This window comes from Botryllus schlosseri, chromosome 13 (assembly GCF_051294905.1).
Source record: "Botryllus schlosseri isolate E-star chromosome 13, Bs_hap1, whole genome shotgun sequence".
NCBI classification, from domain to species: Eukaryota; Metazoa; Chordata; class Ascidiacea; order Stolidobranchia; family Styelidae; genus Botryllus; species Botryllus schlosseri.
Genome location: NC_137248.1, coordinates 4974238 through 4995283, shown reverse-complemented (window position 1 = coordinate 4995283; position 21046 = coordinate 4974238). Strand labels below are relative to the sequence as shown.

Sequence of the window (21046 nt, the reverse complement as noted above, 5' to 3'; positions counted from 1 at the left end):
CCCCCCAACTTGGGGGTTTCGGGTGCGGCAGTTACGGCCCTGATTGTATGCATTTGAAACGAAATTGTATCACGTATGAAGTCGTAGAAGACGCTGCAGTAATGAAGTGATTGACGCATGAAGTTGATATCAATACACCGCGGCCTTCATACCTCAGGTCGACGTCGTCCCTTTTCTAATTGTTTACAGAAGTCTGCAACAGTAAACTTGGAATAATGAATCAATGTATAATAAATAGGTAATGAATGAGGATGAGAATCAGCCTGCCTTTGACGATTTTTAAAGTTAAGTTGAAGCGAAAACACAAACGCCTTGTGCACACAAATCCAGCTGTAATTTATCCTCGATGATGGAATCGTAGAATCGATCTGCAGCAGAGAGATATTATTAGTATGAATTCAGGGCGACGAGGCAGCACATGTAATAAAAGTGTTTGTACTGAAATTATTACGTTATTATCCCGCCTGATGCAACAAAAGTTTCTCAATGCAAATACGCATAGGTGACTGTTGGCAGCAATGCTATGGAAGTGAATTATGAGACTGTAGCTTTGCAAATTTGCATATGGTCTGACGAAAAAGAGTTGGAAAGATGTGGGCAGTAGCGATAAGGCTCGAGACGATTCAGTTTTTAGGTTGGTAACAGAATCACGTACAGAATCAATTCTACGAGAATTAACAATCAATACTGATTAATGGTGCTAACGAACATGTCCGATTTTCTGGTATATGTATCAGTTGTTTTGCAGTAGGCTATCATAGAGAGTGATAAGTCGTGGTAAGGGATTCAAGAGCAGGTCACTTTCCTAACCAGATATTATAAAATTATTATAGTGCAACACACGGACTAACATGGAAGATTCCTCCGGCGCCTTATTGGGAGCGAATTCTAATTCTGGCCCATCAACAAATTCACAGGTAAGCGTTCAAAGCAGTGGATGTTGGCCGTGGTGGCTTTTGGGGTAGGCGAGGCAGGCGGTCGCCTAGGCACCCCTGGTTGATTCACGCGCTTTCGAGGCCACCTCCCCGCTTCACGAGCTTTTTAAACGATTTATCAGATTCATGCGCTTTTTTAAAACTATTACCATTTTCTGAATAACCGCGGAAATCCGTGTATCCATAAAGAATATTATACCTATTTATACGGTACCGAAAAGAGGAGGCAATCATCAATTATGCATTTTTTAGTTATCATTTTGAGAATAACTGTGAAAATGCACGTACCCATGTAGAATATGGTACAGTGGTCGAACATTCTGCACCCGTTAAAGGAGCTTACTTTGATTTTATGAGGAGGCCCCTCCTATATTTACACGATTGTTAGTTGTAATTTTGCAAATAACTGTGAAAATACATGTAGGCCCACCTATGTAGAATATGGTACTGTGAAAATCGGTCGATCATTGTATTTCTGCACCTGTTAAAGAACTTACTTCGATTTTATGAGGGGCACGCCCTCCTTCAGTTACGCAAATTTTAGTTATCATTTCGCGAATAACCGTGAAAATTCGTCGAATATGTTACCGTAAACAGTTGTCGATCATTAAATTACTACCAGTTAAAAAAGCTAGTTTTGATTTTATCCGGGGGGTCCCTCCTACATTTACGCGAATTATAGTTATCATTTTGCGAATAACCGTGAAAATTCATGTACCATGTCGGATATGGTATCGTAAGCAGTTGTCGATCATTAACTTTCTGCACCCGTTAAAAGAGCTTACTTTGAATTTATGAGGGGGCGACATTTACGCGATTAATAATTATTATTTGCAAATAACCGTGAAAATTCATCTACCATGTCGAATATGGTACCGCAAACAGTTGTCGATCATTAAATTACTGCACCCGTTAAAATAGCTAGCTTTGATTGTATGAGGGAGTCCCTCCTACATTTACGCGAATTATAGTTATCATTTTGCGAATAACCGTGAAAATTCATGTACCGAACTCATGTCGAATATGGTACCGTAAACAGTTGTCGATCATTAAATTTCTGGACCCGGTAAAAGAGCTTATTTTGATTTTATTAGCGGGCCCCCTCCGACATTTACGCGAATTATAGTTTTCATTTTGCGTATAACCGTGAAAATATATGTAGGTCCAGCCATGTAGAATATGTTACCGTAAACAGTATATAGTCGATCATTATATTTTTGCACTCGTTACAAGAGCTTACTTTGATTTAATGAGGGTGCCTCTCCTACATTTACGCGATTTTTAGTTATCATCTTGCGAATAACCCTCTCGTTTCTGTCAACTTAAAAAAATTTCATCCTATCAGTGGTGTCAGTGGCGTAGGAGCATATGGCTTTCGTTGAAAATACCGCCCGAATTTTGAAACAGTTTCAATCATTTCAAGCATAGGCCTATTTATTGGAAATCTTGTTGCGTTGACCAAAAAAAAAATACCAATGAGTTTTTATTGATTATATACTTTCAAAATTGTGACGGCAATGTATATTGTAGGCCAGGGGTGGACAATTATTTTTCTCCGCGGGCCAAATGAGAAGCAGAAATATGTTGGCGGGCCGAGTCAGAAATTTTAGAATATCCAGCGTATTGATTTTATTTCTAAATTGGGAGCAGTGAATTACACGAATTGGTGCTCAGTGGATTGTTGATATTGCGGAATGACAAAGTGACGGTTAATTACCCAAAACAATATTTATTGGCCGTCATATTTTGAAACAATGTTAAACATGATACATTTTAAAGTTTCTTTAAACCCCTATCCGCGTTTTTCTATCAATACATTAAAATGTATTTGGAATGGCCGAAACAACCCGCCGTCATCCCCCCAGACGTTGGTCTTGGGCCCCCCATAGAGTTCTAGACCAAGCTCCTGGGCCTTCGCCCCCTGATCATCCCCCATCGAGATGCATGATGCACGAGATGTCTTGTATACACTAATTGGCAACGTTTATGCCCTAATCGCGCGAAGCGCAGAATTTTTTCATGATTCATGATTCAATCGCTCAATAATATTGGTAATTGCATATATATTGCTATATTTTTTAACCTCTCTCAGCTCACGTAGTGGCCTACTCAGTTTTACCGCTGAGCTGAGTGAGACACTGTCTTGGAAATGTTCGGGAGGGCCCGTTGGTATAATTACTTCGTTACATGTTGTTATTTCGTGACCTCCCGTCTGCTATGAGATAAGATATTGAAATCACCAAAGCGTACCAAACTAAAAAGACGCACCCGATTCCCGATTGGTATTTCTTCACTGGGAAATATTGGCTATGGACAATTGGACTTCGTGGTTTTCGGTCAACATAAGGGCAGTTCTTTGCGGCTAAGGTTTTCTCGCTGTCGAGTTTTTCCCCTTTACTTACTTAATTTGATCAGCAGTTGCAATTGCAGTGCCTTCTCGGAATACCGTGTTGGCCTAAAGTTCATTTATCTTGGTGCGTCGTGGCGCGGTAATGGCTAACGGCAAAATGCCCAATTCTAAAAACCATTGATCACTAAATCGCGCGGAGTGCGAGAAAAATTTGAATGAAGTTGCATAAATTTTCAAAATAATACCCTATATAATTTAGGTTCATTCACGAAGTAATTTTGAGCGCCCGTAGAGCTCGCCACCCAATTGGGGGGTGCAGGAGTTACGGTCCTGAGGATAATATATAGCTTATTGTCTTGGTAGCTGGTTTCCGAGACGTGTGCACTTTACAGCTTGCCGTAATGGCCTCGTTGTTTAGCCAAGGTTGCAGTTATTAACCATCTTTGAATTTCAACTTTCGGCTTTCTTTTTTTGACATCCTTTATGGGGGAGGGGGGGTGACATATTCATAGAAATGATGAGCACTGATTCCATAGTTTTACGAATTATGGATTTGGAAACACATCACGTAACACAGATCGTGTAATGCGTAATGTGACAATGGCAACAAAGAAGGTTTGGCGACTTCTTGTGACTTTAATTCTAACGGCATAATTTGCTACATTGACTTTACTTTGAATCTGGGTTAGGCATGTGAGGTACGTATAGGTTGTGTAATCACAGTATGTTCATGAACAGCCTTGATAGTAAACGAATTTCCGGTTCAGTTTATACTTCCTATGGTTTTAGTCCACGCAGCGACATTAAAAAGTAGGTTTTATATTTTAAATTTCAAGCAACCTTATAGGCCGTCCGCACAGAATCGCTCCGCGGGCCGCATCTGGCCCGCGGGTCGCACTTTGCCCAGGCCTGATGTAGGCAGAAGTAGGCGATTTGGGTAATGTTTAGTTCCTCATGAAACTAGCGTTCGAAATTTTGGTGTAGACAGAGTTTGAATTTGACGCTGTGTATGACCTGTTTTTGAAAATTATCATAAGCCTGGTTCTGACCCCTGACCTTATTTTATTGTCAGTTTCAACAGCTTCTCTATTATATCTTTAGACGAGGTGATCTGGCTAAGCTGTTTTATGATCGGTACTATCGCAAGCATCCAATGTCAAAGTAATGGAACGTTATGGTTGGGTGACCACTGAATGGTTGATTTGCTGTGGAATTACAAAGTGATAATCAATATGACAAAGAGTTTCAACAAAATCAGTCTACAAAGATTACCTGATAGCCCTAATCATTCTATATTTACTGACTACATATTAATCATCAATAATTAGTTATTTTTAGCTATCTCTTTCATATCTTCTCGCTCGGTGGTACCCAAACTTCATAAATACCTTGTTACCATAAACATAAAGCTATGTCATGGTTAGGTAACTTCTGGGACAAATGATGTCAACGAAGAACAACTATCATATGATCAGGACGGAATACAAGAAAACGCATTGCTCTATCAAGTATGCCGGACCCCAATTGTGGAACAGCATCTCGCCGGCTATCCGACAGTCGTCGAGCATGTCCGCATTCAAGTCGAAATACAAGCAATCTCTACTAAATGAATACTAATAGCCAGCCTTCAGGATTACCAGACCACGACCTAACATCGACCTCGCCCTCCGCTACATGCCATTTCATTTTGTCGCTTGCGTCTTATATTCTCTGCATTACTTTTCATTCAGTGTGCATACTTCTTCTTTACTTCGCCCAGGCTAAGGTAGGTGTCTGATCTTAAAGGCTACTCCAAGTTGTTTCGACACCTTCCTATCTTTTTCATTGTATCGCAGTCTTGTGATGTTTTGAAATGATGAAAATATTAATAAAACTGATTGATTGATTTGTAATATACCGGTATTTGTTCTTATCATTTTCTGTTGGTACTTTTGTTGTGTTAGCTGTTAGGAATAAATCAATTTTCTTTCGCTGTTGCCATAAAAATATAGTTCATGAGTTAATCCCAGTTGAGTGATCCGGTAATAATTCTTCATGACCATAAACCCCTTTTGATTAAGTTATCTTGTCAAAGAAGGGAAGTCATTATTGTTTGTTGTTGTTGTTGTTTTGGCTATTCATGAATCGTGATGTCTCGGCTACTTTGGCAAGATTTACGCCAGGCCAATATCATTTTGTATCCGTGTGAGTTTTCATTTAGTTTTTCTTTTTCTTTTAATTTTGCTATCATATCCGTTATCATCAATTAGACATTTTGACGTTTTTTCAAGTACTAAATGCACCAATTCAATTGTCCGATCATAGTAGTTCCTTCATTCCTCGGAAGTTTCAATTTTATGTATGTATTCTATCAAACTACAAGGTTACAATGTTCCCAGTCAAAAGTTAGTCCTACCTAATATTTTGAAGCGAGCCAAGTCGAGTTACCAAAGATTGCGACTTAAATCATTGCAATCCTATCAGCATTTCCTTCAAAAAGTATAAACTTATGCTATTTGAGTTTCCATTGCCACTGTATTTGTGATTATTTTCACATATGAAAATCGCACCTTGAACTTGAAAGATACATGGCTGCCTGCTATAAATGGATTTTTTGATTGCATTTGGAGAAAATAATTACACCTACACATTCTATTTAACATGACGGAGTCTGTTTCACAAGCAAAATTGACTAGTTTGAGTGACAGGGGCGTTTGCTCTGGAGAGCGGTGCCCCCAGAAGCTGCATTTATGAAGATATGCCCGCCCCGGAAGTTTCTCCTAGCCCCCCCCCCACCTTTGTCCTTTTTTGCAGGTTTTACTCTTTTAGCAGATGTGTTTACCAAATGTAATCCGACCAAAATATTATTCAATTCAAATTGATATTAACAATTTTTTCATTTCAATACACCACAAGACTGCGATACAATGAAAAGATAGGAAGGTGTTGAAACGACTTGGGGTAGTCTTTCAAATCAGACACCCACCTGGCTAGACGAGGTGAAATTTACTGATATATGGAAATCTGAGAATAAAAGGTGACTGTGTTGATTACCTTCGATTAATGGGGAAGCGAGTGGTGCAGTTGGTTAAGCGCCAGCGTCACGACACCAATAATGGCAGTGGTTCGGACTAACTTCTACGTGTCGGAGGTTATATGGGCTTCTCATCGCCGACCTCACTGCAGTCGCAGTGACTTAAAAAACCCAGTCACAGTCGTCCGAGCTACAAGTCGGCAGCAAAAGAGACGATGATGAAACGCACGTGACCGAGACTGCCTGGCGAGAGCGCCTGAGAGAGTGCAAGAACATTAAAGACACGAAGAAATGCATTTATTGTACTGTACAAATTGTAGTGCCGTGGAGCACAAAGCCTTAAACAGGCTATAAGCACCACTGATGTGAATAATAATAATAACCTTCGATTAATTATCGTAACATATGACGTGTTGTTGTTTATTGAACAGTATTTGGCACTTATCGCCTATTTGGTCATTTGTGCCCAGAACATGAATGTTGTAAAGTTCATTGGTCTTTTTCACTTTTGTACGCTTAACGTTCTCGAATGCATTCATCATATTTCACTCTCTCTTCCGTACGTCCACTTCAGTATCTGTTGCTGTCGATTATTCAAGGCTCGACTTCACTTCATCAGTCTGGGTTTTTCGTATGACACCGCTTTTGCAGTGAGGTCGGCGATGAGGAGCTAAGATAAACCTTCGACACATAGAAACGTGGCAGAGCCGAGACTCGAGCAGCAACCATTGGTGTCGTGACTGCACTGTTCACCCAACTGTGCCGCTCGCTTCCCCAACAGATGAAGGAATGTAGATGGGTGGATTCACCCGTACAGTACTCATATTCGAATGTCCCTAATAGTTTTAGTGAAATAGTGTTCTCCCTTTCACGATGTATCAAGTCATCGTTTTCGCTACCACTGCACATCGTGGGTGTCTTTTGATTTAATTTTTGGTCATATCGTATGTTGTATTCTTTTTCATGTTCGACTTCGCAAAGGCTCCGGTCAACGGTCTCACCGTCGTAAAAGCGAGTATATTTATTGTTGGATCGATATGTGGTGGAGGAGTGCTGGCGATACCGCAAGCTGTTGTGGATTGCGGAGTTATAGGTAAGGTCGTGACTATTTGTCATATAACCAGCGTGTACTCAAGGTGGTGTGGACACCAGAGATGAGCATGGATTAGGATTAGGTTTTGAAAAAACAGGATTTGTGAAATTTTGTCGGATTTTGATTAGAGATTTTTTTCAGAACGGATTAGGATTTGGATTGGATTTACCTATTTTCTGGGAGATTGAAATGTCGTGTGGCGAATGGCGACAAACTTTATTCAGATCAGTTATTAATGTACTTATGGTTACTAAGTTATCTTGAATCAAGTGAATCGTTGGTTGTGAAAGAAAATTTTCGAATCCCTCCATTGCATAAATTAGTATTTTTTCTGAATTTCCAGTTGGAATCGGATTAGGATTGGACATGGACTTGAATATGAAAAAGGTATGGATTAGGATTTGGATTTGAAGGTTCGGATTTGGATTGGATTAGGACATAGAAATTTCAAATCCGCTCATCTCTGGTGGACACTCGAAAAATCACGTGACCGTCACGCCAAGATACCTTTTGTGACTTTGTTATTGTCGATCCGTCTGCAGCACTAATTAAAGGCAAAGTCGCTATTGGTCTTTGTTGATTTTGACTGTGTTCCATATCGAATTGGGTGACAGGATTTAGTATGGTATATTTTGATACTGTCATCTAGTACTGTACCAAGTTTCAAGGCTGCGAATCAATGCTTAACGTAGTAATTTCGCTGTCAAAGTCGAGTAAGATGAGCGCGCACCGATATATTGCCGACTTTGATAACGGAATTAGTAGGGATGGTGTGAACCTCTGAAAGGTTCAGGTTCGTGTGAACGCGAACCTTTTTGAAAGGTTCTGTGTGAACGCGAACGTGAACCTCATGACGTCACGTGACGTCATATTGCTAATTCAAACCCTACATTTCAGTGAAGTGATAGCCTCTATCAATGTACAATGTACAATGTACATGTACACGATACCTAGCGACGACTCGGGCCACATAATGCCACAATGCTGAAGTACATATTGACGTTTTAAACGTCACCAGATATATCAACTCGGGCAATCAATTGATATAATCATCCCAGAAAATCAATATCTTCCGTCGCCAACAATTTCGACGATGACTTGCAAGGATATAAGCTCACGCCCCAACGGTCCAGGCGAGACCTGACAATGTATTCGGCGTCTGAGTATTGCTACGTTGATATTGAGCAGAGTATTTCTATACTTGCTACCGATAGTACCCCATTAACAAATTGAATAGCAATAGCCAACACCCCGATTGCACGGATTTGGTTTTTATGATACAATAAACATATGAAATCAAAATTGACCCCGTACGCCTGCTAGATTTTTTACATCAGACAACGACATCAATTTCGTTGCTTGGTTGAATATTTAAATAAGCGTCATTCGCTGATATCTACAATCTACATGTAGTGTAGTTTGCTCTTGATGTAGTGTGATTTCGGGTCAAGCTCACAGCAGAAAGTCACTGAATATTCACAAGCGGAAAGCAAACGTTTGTAACAAATCAAGTAGAAATTTTGAGATTGTCAAGGTGTATGCTCGTTTAGTGTTGATTTATATATACTGCCAGCGCTATTTATAGAGTGGTCCGCAGTTGAAATGCAATAAATTTCAACCAAAGATGTTATAATGAAGTGGAAATTGTAATTTATGAGAAGGTTCACAGTGCAGAACCTACCAAGGTTCGTTTGTGAACGTGAACCTCAAAATATGTGAGGTTCACACACAGAACGCGAACGTGAACCTCACGTTCACACCATCCCTAGGAATTACCATGCTAATCCTTGAGTGATAATCCTAAAACCTGCTGCGAAGTTAGATACCATAACCAAGATATACCATACCGAATTTCGTCATCCATCTCGTCATGGAACACTTTCAAAATTCACATATACCAATATCAAATTTTGCGAAAATTCCTTTATGCGGTAGGTATAATGCCAAGTCAGCGCACGCATACCCTGGATACTCGACTTTGATAACGTACTTACTACTGTAATTATTGAGTCACAGCCTTCAAACATGGTACAGTGTTGGATTCCCTCATCAAGGTATATAATACGAAATTTTGTTATCCATCGCCGTATAAAATTAATTTAAATTGTACACATACCAATACTGGCTTTTGCGAAAAATCTGCTCTGCGGTAGGCTGAATGCCAGATCAGCGCGCACCCTGACATACTCGACTTTGATAATGAAATTGCTACCGTAATCAGTTACAGCCTTGAAACTCGATACAGTGTCAGATGTCTCCATCAAGATACATAATACGAAATTTTGTTATCCATCGCGTAATAAAACACATTCAAAACCTACATATAGCAATTCCTGCATTTGTGAAAAATCTGTCATGCGGTTGGCTGGATGCCAAATCAGCGCTCAACCGGATACGGCAACTGATGTAACTTTGCGATATTGTGGAAAGTTCGCATGAGATGACTGAGGAGATTGCGTTATTTTTTTTCGAACTCGTCGACCGTCTGCACTTCACAAAGTCCCAAAGTTTATACAGATAAAGTTATACTTTTCCCAAACACATTTGAAAGGGCCAATCGTAGTCGTCGCTTGTGGCATCATATCAGCGTTCACCGGGTACATCCTGGGAGAGTGCTGGACGGTAGTGAAAAGTCGACATAGACATACCGAAGATGGAGATCAAGGGGTGACTGAACCATACCCGACCATTGCATTTGAAGCAGGGAGGAAACCCGCGAGAATCGCAACTAGGATATGCATTGACGTCACTTTATTTGGAGGCGGTAAGTATTGTAATTACTACAGTGCACAAAAAATATATGCTTATATGGCAAAATCGTACGCTCTAGGTTTTCGCAATGACATCGGCCAATGCCGGTACTTACTGCTGCTTATTCAACCGCATTCATGCATTGCATATTACCGTGATGTTGAAAATTTTATTGAACGTTATAACATGAGCCTTATATTATTTTACGCCACGATCGAAATCTCTTGCACTTGGTCAATTTCCTATTATTATGTGTACTGCGGGAGTAGTAGCCTACACCTGAGAATCGAAAAAATACCGATGATCAAGTAGGCTAGATACGATGATGCAAGTAGATAAGGTGATGCATCATAATGACAATACCTGTAATGAATAACTGTAGTTGATCTCGTGTATTCTCAATATCGCAAACCTGCGAACGTTTTTTGTTTTTATTGACACACAATTGGCGCTTTTTAACAACTTGGGCCATATGCGCCCGCACAGTAAATTTCATAAGATCTTTACGCTGGTCTTGCGTCTTTTTCTGGTCATTTTGTTGCCATCTTTCAAGAGTTCGGCTCTCTCTTCCTCTGGGCTTTTCAAGGCGCTATATTTACAGTGAGATTGGCGACGAGGAGCCCAGGTAAACCTCCGACACGTAGATGTTTAACCAATTGCGCCATTCGCTTCCCCCACCTGCGAAAGTAATTTTAAAAAGCAGATGAATGATTACCTCTTCTCTACGATGCTTTTTCGCAGGTACCGTCTTCCTCCTTCTTATCGCCGGCAATATTTCGCAATTGATACACGACCTGAGCCCTGACCACAAAGACTTTTCTCTGTGCTACTTGATGCCAATAGTCACCGCCGTACTGACTCCTATCACTTGGAGAGCAACGCCGAAAGAATTCTGGCAGGCTGCTGCCGTCGCTGCTGCTACCAGTATCCTTGCAGCGATATTCGTGTTAGCATGTATCATCAGTGTGAGTATATGAACCCATACGGTAGTCAATTGAGGCAATTATAGAACGACCCTGTGTCGATATATTTCACCTATAAGGCAGAGTTTCTCAGCCTTTTTGTCTTCGCGGGCCCCTTTTGAACCGTCACGGACCCTCGTTGACCCCCCTCACATTTCAAGTCAAATTTAGCTCAATTCTCGTTCAACCGCCATCCTCCATCCTGTGCAATTATTTACTGTAGACTAGTGATACTATTGTAGAAGTTGGGCAGACTTTTGTTTATTTCAGAGCGAATTCTGGTGCTGCAATTAAGAAATAGATGTTCATTGTTCACATCTTGAAAATCCTAACACCTAACGTTGCCGGCGACACCTTTGGGTATCATGGCAGCAATGCGTTTGTAGCAGTAGCCTAGGCTATTGGCAATTTGGCAGTTCGCACAGCAGGATATTTTGTCTCAGATGGCGATTCTGTTGACGTGAGTCCTGAAGTTTTAGCAGCTATGAAGCGCAACTGCTTCGTCGTGACAAAAATGCAGATGAGGTCGTTAATCATTTTTCAAATTTGGAGGTTACGCGGACCCGCGGTTCAGAACCACTGATGTAAGACCTGAACTTTGATCTGAACTATCATCATCATCATTGGTTTATTAGCAATTTTATCAGTTCAATACACCACAAAAGTGCGATACAATGAAAAGATAGGAAGGTGTCGAAGCGACTTGGAGTAGTCTATGGAATCAGACACCCACCTTGGCCTAGGCCAGAGGTCTCAAACACGCGGCCCGCGGGCCGCATGCGGCCCGCCAGAGCATTTTGTGCGGCCCGCGACGACATTTTAGATTTTCCTCAGTTTTACAATATATAAGAGCCACATATATTGTCCTTGTAATTGACACAATCAGTCCTCGGAAAGCTCGGAAAGCCTGAAACTATTCATCAAACTTCACTTTCTGCGACCATGCAGTAGAACAGTGGTTCTCAACCTTTTTCGCCTCGCGGACCGGTCAAATTTCAAAAAATGTCTGGCGGACCGGTGAACTGTCAAAATTGAAATGAAGCCAAAATGTAAAGAATGCAACCGTTTCTGGCAATTATATGATGCTAGAGAGTGACATTTGGAGGGTTTTGATCGTATATAATAATATTCATGATGGCATCCATGTGATTTTATGGTAGTGAGTCTGCCAAGTCGACGTAAAATTGGCTTGTCCAGATAAACGTGCTACCGCTGAGAGTCGTTTACAGTCTTTCGCGCCAAAGGCCGTGGGTTTAAACGGCCACGCCAACTCAATACCGACCGACAATATCAAGAGAAGAAGCGTATCGGAGTTGAACCAAGCACCTTGTCGTGCTACCTTGCTCATTGCCCACTGCCACCAGACGCAGGCTACTCCGGCAACTGCGGATACAGTACGTGCCGCAAGAAAACACATTACAGCAGCTATACCGGCCATCCGCAAATCCGGGTCGAAAAAGCACTTCGTCAGCCCACCCCCAAAGACGTTGATCTTGGGGCCCCCACAGGGCGATAAGCCAAACTTTCGGGGGCTTCGCCCCAAGACCCTACACTTGGGTGGATGTTTTCACCTGCACTTGTAATCACATCCATTCTACTCACCGTAAGCAGAGAGTTTACGTAGCTTATCGCGACAATGGCGACAATGTTCGATCATTCACGACTGAAGCGCTTTTCTCGCGGTCGAATTTTAGGCCCAAATTTCGGAGTCCCATATGTTAACCTAAACTTCATTATGTGTGGATACGTCGTGGTGCGGCAATGGCTGACGCCGAAATGCCTATAAATCATGCGTATTTCTCGGAGAAGGGCACCTAATAAGCAAGACATTTAGGGACACTAAATCGTGCAAAGCCCAAAAAGAAATTGAAAAATGTTGGAAAAAGTTTCAAATAAAACGCTATGATTTATATTCATTTTCGAAATAATTTTGGGCCCTTTTCAAGCTCGGCCCCTCTCCGAATGGGCGGTTTGGGGTGCCCCAGTTACGGTCCTGCACAAAATAAATGAATCAAAAACCAATGATCAAACTGCGCTGTTTAGCGATGAGTGAGCTCGTATCTGTTCTGTATTTGTCGCTCGCATGTCGTCAATGAAACTTCTTGTACTTTAAGTCAAATCGAACATGCTTCTAGCCCTAATGTAACCTCACGAAGTTTTAAATCAGTTTAAAATTAGATGTTTTATTTATTTTATCAAAGGACAAGCCTTCAACATTGCATCTTGAAATTAAAGTATAAAATTGTAATATTCCTCGCGGACCGGCAGAAATGTCGTCGCGGACCGGCACCGGTCCGCGGACCGGCGGTTGAGAACCACTGCAGTAGAAGATTCACTATTTCGCCACATTTCCAATTCATGATGATAAACCCGGACCCTTCGACGATAGTCGTTTACAGCACTATGTTTAGACGATTCGTGGGAGGCTGACTCGATGGCCATATGATAATTACCCGAGTGGACTTGGAGTGACACGGAAGGCCGCGAATTAGTTGGAACCATGGACGCAACAAACTATTCGCGTGTCATGGGAATGGTAATATATCAGAAGGTCGCAGCTTGGTAATTCGCTAAATAAGCAAGTACTTATGGCAACCATTGGCAATATCTAAGTTACATCTTGGGCCGCTAAACCATGTTATTAAGGCCACTTAAACGTACCGACTACCGCATAGTGGTACGCTATAACGATGTAACAACAATGGGTTGATCGGCGTTCCGTCATTTTTATAACTATGACGCATTCATTAATATGTTTATATTGGTATTTTTCTGCTCGAATATTCGAAGGTATTTGACCATGAGCTTAATAACCCACTTATCAGAAGTACAACCGAATCCTGGATTGGGCTACACTGCTAAATCCCAAATGCTGTGATATCAGATCAATCTCTATTTTCAATCTGTTGAATTCAAAATATTTATAGTAGCTGAAAAATTATAACGTGATAGCTTTTTTGATAACGTTAAATATTTGTCCGTTCACATGGCGTCTATATCTTATAATTAATATATATCAAGTACAATAACACTTCTGTTCAAATAGTTATAAATGTGATGATTTTTCTCATGCCAGGCCTAAATTGATCCAAGAGTAAATCACATTTTTATGATGTGTGTTGAATATCAGTCTGCTCGGCTCACTTTCAATAGGACAATTTCATCCCGTCAAGTAAGGCCCATTTGGAAAGACATGGAATACCCCTATTGATGCTGCGGCCCGCGGCGTCGTCAAAACTGAAAAATTGGCCCGCGAGCACATTTGAGTTTGAGACCTCTGGCCTAGGCGATGTAAAGAGGCGGCGTGCACACTGAATGAAAAGTAAAGAAGACAGTACAGAAAAAAGCAAGCGACAAAATGGGGTGGCATGTCATGGAAGGCGAGATCGATAGGTCAGTCGTGGTCCAGTAACCTTGAGGATGTACTAGTATTCATTTAGTAGTCATAGCTTGTATTTCGACTTGAATGTGGACATGCTCGTCGACTGTCGGATAGCCGGCGGGACTGTTCCACACATCAGGTCCAGCATATTTGGTGGAGCGATGATCTTTTCGGTCGATCATATGATATTTGGACGACGTGGACGCGCGTGTGTTGTACTGGTGCGCTTTTGATTCCGAGGTAAAAAAAGTCATTGAAATATTCGGGGCAACGACCGCTGTGGAACTGATACATAAACTTGGCGATTTCTAGTTACCGCATATCTTCTATGTTTAGGACACCGAATCTCTTCAGCAGTGACTTGTTGGATGGACAACCAGGCCCCTGTGGCGCTCTAGCTATAATACGGAGTACCTTATGTTGTAGTTCCTGCAGTGACTCGAGTGCAGTTTTATTGGCAGCCCCCCAACAAAGGATGCCATATTGTAACTAAACAAGCAATATGGCACAACGTTTTGCCGTTTGGAAATGAGTTGTAATAGGAAGGAAGGTGGTTCATTCTCGTTTGCAACACCGTCACCGCAGCGCTTGCCGATGTCGGTACGACAGAACCGCCAGGTTATGAAGTCAGCATCAACATCTTTCCTTTCCGCAGCCTATGCTATCCCGAAGTGTCAAACGAGTGATTTCCGTATTTTGACAAAATGACTTGAGTCTCAAGTCCAGTCATCAGAAAACCGAGACACCAGTCGAGTCATGACTCAAGTCATTACAGCCCAGCGTTTATATGCCAGTTTTTGGTATGAGTGACGGAGCGCGAACCTACCGCTGGAGAAGTCATACACGCCTTGCCACTAAGGCTAAGCTATCTGATCGTAACTACATCAATCATCCACGAATTTCCTTATTAACATGCAGCTGATATATTCAATGAGTACTTTCTATTGAAACCGAATTGGAAAATACTCAAAAACACTGCCAGAGCAGTTTGAGGTATAAAATAATAATAGCATAAAAGTAAAATCATAGGAGCATTCCAAAAAACCGCTGATTCCAGACTACCCAGCGTGGCTTATTAATGATGCATTCCAGGCAATCCCGGAAAATCCATCGCCTCATCATTCTCCTCCCACTCCGTCCGGCTTTTTCAGCGCCTTCGGCACCATATTATTTGCATTTGGCGGGGCGAGCTGTTTTCCAACCATTCAGGTAGACATGAGGGCGCCACAAAAGTTCCCCATAGCTGCAATCGTAGGAATATGCGGTAAGCGTAGTTTGTTTTCAGTGTCTATCAACCTATAGCCTACTGTTGTTTTGAGATGCAGATTGTTCTTGATAGTTCAATTTTGGGTGATGAGCAAATTTGGTGATTTTCACGAGATCAATACCATTGTATTGCTAGATTCAAGACTACGGACAGCCTACGTTGGTGGTTGTAGCATGGAGTCTATACATAAACCAATATTGTAGCTGGGATCCGAGAGTGGCAGTTAGTTGCACTCTAATCAACAACCCAACCCACTAGAGCAGTGATTCCCAAACTGTGTGCCGCGAGTCTTTCTGGGGTTTCGGAAAAACATTGCATAACATTGAATACAAGGACTAAAAAGCGGTCTAACTTCTTCAGCAGGCTGATGAATATGCACAACTGACCATGTCCAATTGTCCATGAAACCAATCATGGTATTGACGATGTATAGGGTAGTATCACGGTTGTAACCAAGTCACAAGGTTCCGGGTCACAAGTCAATCTCACTTTCATAGATTTGACTCGAGTCGAGTCATTACAACCCTGCGTAATATCCAAATATTAACATGGCGACCATGTCTGGATAAAATTCTTTACTTCGTTATAAATCGGCCCATAAACTACTTATCGTACCGCAAATCATGAGCATATTGTCTAGAATTCAACTTACACTTCAACAATACTTCTTAAGATTTGCTGAAAACAACTATAGCTGGGTTTTGCAGAAGAACAGCTCGTTGATTTACAAAACGTCCATTTTTTGACCAGCCTATATTTTTAAGCTACGGTCTTGTGAGTGTGCCGTGAGCGTTTTAAAATTTTTCTAGTGTGCCACAAGCCGAAAAAGTTTGGGAAACACTGCATTAGAGTGTCGGTGACGGAACATGCAACTACATTCGTCACCATCTTAAAGATTTAGCAATAGTTCCAAATGCCCTATAATCAGCGGAAATTATAGATCCGTTGTAATAGATAAATAGATTTAACTTAAGGTAATATTACTCAAAAAAAAGGATCATCATAACGCTGGAAAGCGGTGATGGGTTGATTTCCACAATAACGCATAATAGAGTACGGGCTTGAAAGAGCAACCCAGGCTAAATCAGATCAGAAGGTGCCTTTCACCCCTAATTTTCGACTCAACACACTTGATGACTATGTCTTCACTACATCACAATCGATCCATGAAATCACATGAAAATATATATTGACAAGAAAATGGTCACCCCCTCCAACAACAAAGGCATTAAATTACATTAATCAGCTTCTTTTCGACTAATATTCTGTTGGCATCCACTGCCTTCATGTAAGAATGGTCCAAAATTGGACCATAGGACTACAGTGTTTTTCTAAGTATGACTTCACAAGGATACTCATTTACCCTGAATAGAATCAGAAAGTACTTGGTTTTACCGGCCCTGTTTTATATTTCATTTTACCGGCCCTGTTTTATATTTCAGTCGTAATGTCGGTGTATTTGATGGTGGGCATACCTGGCTATGTTATTATCGGAGACAAAATGCAGCCAAACGTGATATCAGCAATTCCAGCCGGATGGATGTCATATACCGTAAATTTCCTAATCACTTTCCATTTGATGATGGCATTCGTCATCATAATGAACCCTGTCGCTCAAGAAATTGAGGGCATGCTCCACGTTAATAGTAAGTTCAAATTTGTGGTATTGATTCAGAGTTACAGCCACGATTTATTTCATCCAGGATTTGGTCCCAAAAGAGTCATCATACGAACCCTACTGTCAGCATCATCAATGTTTGTTGGGGTTACAATACCTCACTTCAATGTAATTTTATCGCTTTTGGGAGGATCAACGATTGCCTGTACCAATTTCATCTTTCCCCCACTGTATTATTACCTTCTATCAAGACAAGTACACCCACCATCCCACATCAGAGATGATGAATCGCCGTCGGAGTGGAATCAAATCAACATCTCATTACCTAGAAAAGTTATACTTTTGATAATTATGTTCATCGGAATAGTAGGCGGTGTAATTTCCACTTACTTTTCTGTAGCATCGTTAGTCGACGGGGAGTCGGGATTTACGGTTCCGTGCTATGTTAACGCGAGTGTCGGTAATCCAAGTGATGGTTGATTTCAATTTTCAGTTGCAGTTACATTTATTCATAAAGTTCTAATTTGAAGTTCTATTGACCAGTTCCTATAAAGAAATAATGAAAATATAATGTTATTCTTACAATGTGTAAAGCATCTAAAGGTGACAGTGAGTTGAGTAGGCTTCATTCTGTAAAGCTCTACCAAGTCTAGAACAATCAGCAACCGCTCCAAAGGTTCAAATATAGCCACACCAGCGTTTTCACAAAAACGACACTAAATCGTATGCAACAAGAAATGTAGACCATATTGGTGAAAATCGTATGTTTTCACAGTAATTCTATATTATATTGTTACTCTTGGCACCCTCTATTAACAACTTGCAGCTAAGTTTGCCAATGAACTTGTAACAGGCTATTGAGAAACATTGTTTGGACAATTGAGGAAAGAAATTGTAGATAACTGGCATGAAATTAACAGAATCAAATGTTGTTACAGTAATAGTCCATTTAAGAGTCTATCAAGTGCCTGTGATTGGTAAGGTCAAGTCATGCCACCAAAAATTTCTACAAGCATTGACGCTTTAAAACATCTCGTATGGTTTTCTATATTTGACACTGTCTAGACATGCAACAAGTTAGCGACTTTCAACCTATAAAAATATTTGTTGTAACTTGTAAGCTATCATTTGATGCCAAAAATTAGCTTGCAGTCCCCGGAGAGATGACGGGCCATGATCAGGGACTAGTGCCACTGGAATAAAATTCTATCAAGTCTGCGGCATGGTAACTTTATATTCCTCATCAGTTTCTATCCCGACTTCTTCAATGAATGTTTTCTTAGATTTAGGATAACCTTCGAGAACCGCGTTCATCAGGTCTGTTGTCATACGTTTCCTTTTTCTCCATAGGGTTGTAAAGGTGTTATGATTTTGCTTGATATCCTTGCGGTCTTGCTCGCTAATGTCATTCATTGCATTTTTAGCCAAGTTCAATCTTTCTTTCAAAGTTGTTATTTCCAATTTCATTTTTTCAACCTCGCTTTTTGCCTCCTCGGTTGGTAAAGTGTTCAGGTACATTTTCAACTCGGCTTTCAGTGATTTCAGTTCCGATTGAATGATAGCACTTTTTTTGGTGATTTCTTCGATATTTTTGTCCATAGCTCCAATTTCGTCACCACTAGCGACTGGAAACTCATTTTGATTAACGACATATATTTTTGATTTACCGTAAATTTTCTCCAAGAGTTTACCAGACGCAGCTAGAGCCTCCATGGCTTTGATGACAGCAGTTTTCCCATGGACTTTGTGTAGGTTCAGGAAGACATCAGCGGCGCTGTACGGCCGGTTTTGTTGTTTCATGTACTGAAATACGGCACTCTCTGCAGCATCTGCTTTAGCCATGATTCTCGTATTCCCCCAACAACAATTACTACCTCTACTCAACTATACTACTAGCACTACGTGCTACAACTACAACGTCTCGTCGTCTATAAGTGCGATATTAATATTTTTACTGCTGAGCTGCAACAAGCACTAGAGCGTGAAAACGGCGCGGAGTTGCTTTTGTTTGGAGTCGTCATTGCTGGGGCGTAAAATTTGCATTGTTTTAAAAATGATAATGTATCTTTTTACAAACTAAGTTCATAAAGGCTATGGTTGATCAGACACACTTGAACAAACTACTGGATTTTCAATACGCGCAACTAGAACCCGAACTACTCACTTTTCAAATCCCGCAGCTAGACTAGAACGTCCTTCAAAAACAACTAACGAATTCCATACACCACGACACTGTGATACAATGAAAGATAGGAAGGTGTCGAAACGACTTGGAGTAGTCTTCGAAATCAGACACCCACCTGGCCTAGGCGGTGTAAAAGAGGAGGCATCACTACAGAATGTGAACATGGAATGGCAACGACCGATTTTGCAGCTTCGTTCCGCTTCGCTGAAGCTTTACTCGGACATATATTTACGGCAGCTACTGTAGGATTTCTAGCAATCCACTGTCACACTGACGCCGAAAATGTAAATGTGATCAGGCTCTGAACCACTTAGAATTTGCCCTCTAAGTCTGAATTATCGGCATTGTCCGAACAATCGAAGACCAATGGGTCATTGTTATAGTCATTGTTTTGCGGTCATCCGATTGTTCTGAACAATGCAGATTTTAGATGTTGAGGGTGATTTTTCATCTAAGTACGGAGCCTGACCATGTTTTAATTTATATTTTTGGAGTCAGTAGCTTTCGATCAAGAGCAGATTCAGTAAATTCTGAGCTCTGGAAGACAACTTTTTGACCGCCAGCCCAGAAATCCTACAGTAGCTGCCGTAAAATAAGTCTGAGTAAAGCTTCAGCGAAGCGGAACGAAGCTGCAAAATCGGTCGTTGCCATTCCATGTTTACATTCTATACATGCACATTGAATGAACAGTAAAATAAGATAATATAAAAGGACAGGTGACAAGAAACGGTGGCACTCGTCGGAAGGCGAGATCGATATGTCAGGACGTGGTCCGGTAAACCAATGATATAGAATATAGCTCAGTGGATATAGACACAATGATTGGAAACTCCACTGAGCTCTGCGTTTGAACGCGTCGCGAGTCATGCTTCACCGGAGTTATATTGACGATGTAAACAAAAGGATCGTCGGCAATCTTTCTTCAGGATCTAGCGTTAACGTAGTGAAAAGTTTCTATCGTGACCTCTGTTGAAGGTAAAATGTGTGCAAACTGTAAAGGTTTTGGCCACTACCGGTAGCATGACTTAATATTCAGACAAAACCGATGTGCCAGTGTGCCTAGGCGATGATCAGGTCACTATGTTCGAGTCATTGTAAATTTTTAATGAAATCAACGTCATAATGCGTGATTCAAATAGCGAAAAAATTCTGAAGGTTATACCATAGTGTCCTATATGGTGTCGACACAAGCAAATCGCACGGTTCAATGAAATTGTATCACGTCACAGTTTCCATTTGGCTACAGGCAATTTGACGGTGATTTTTGACCGACTTGCCGAGCATCAAATTTGATAAAACGGGTATCAATCGAAAGCCGCCGCCGTACTGATTACGAAAATATAAATTTTATTCCGCTCGCGGCCCTGGAACCCCCACAATCAGCCTCTAATTTTTCATTGTTATGGAGATTGGCATTGGGACGCAACAATGCTGTCTAGCGAAACGAGACAGGTGCTCGAGAAAAAGGGAGCCAGACAGTATTGTTGCGT

General features: G+C 41.1%; 3 protein-coding genes across 6 annotated transcripts in view; 2 read left to right on the top strand and 1 right to left on the bottom strand.

The window, feature by feature from the left end:
• LOC145453621 (uncharacterized) overlaps positions 1-21046 on the top strand; it is a 181558-nt gene that overhangs the window by 96426 nt on the left and 64086 nt on the right. The window lies entirely within an intron of this gene.
• On the top strand, positions 522-17956 carry LOC145453622 (uncharacterized). 4 transcript variants are annotated; one of them, XM_080331594.1, is made up of 9 exons: positions 617-634; positions 834-917; positions 4710-4793; positions 7280-7391; positions 9943-10155; positions 10884-11107; positions 15579-15750; positions 17196-17399; positions 17457-17956. In XM_080331594.1, the coding sequence occupies exons 2-9, from the start codon at positions 852-854 to the stop codon at positions 17849-17851; spliced, it is 1470 nt and encodes a 489-aa protein (XP_080187720.1). In that variant the 5' UTR covers positions 617-634; positions 834-851; the 3' UTR covers positions 17852-17956. The 4 variants fall into 4 exon arrangements, with proteins under 4 accessions (XP_080187722.1, XP_080187720.1, XP_080187719.1 ...); XM_080331596.1 differs by lacking the exon at positions 4710-4793 and having other exon boundaries at positions 522-634; XM_080331593.1 differs by lacking the exon at positions 617-634 and having other exon boundaries at positions 723-917.
• On the bottom strand, positions 17915-19352 carry LOC145453627 (homologous-pairing protein 2 homolog). Its single transcript, XM_080331601.1, has one exon. It carries the CDS (start codon positions 19211-19213, stop codon positions 18581-18583), a length of 633 nt encoding a protein of 210 aa, XP_080187727.1. The 5' UTR covers positions 19214-19352; the 3' UTR covers positions 17915-18580.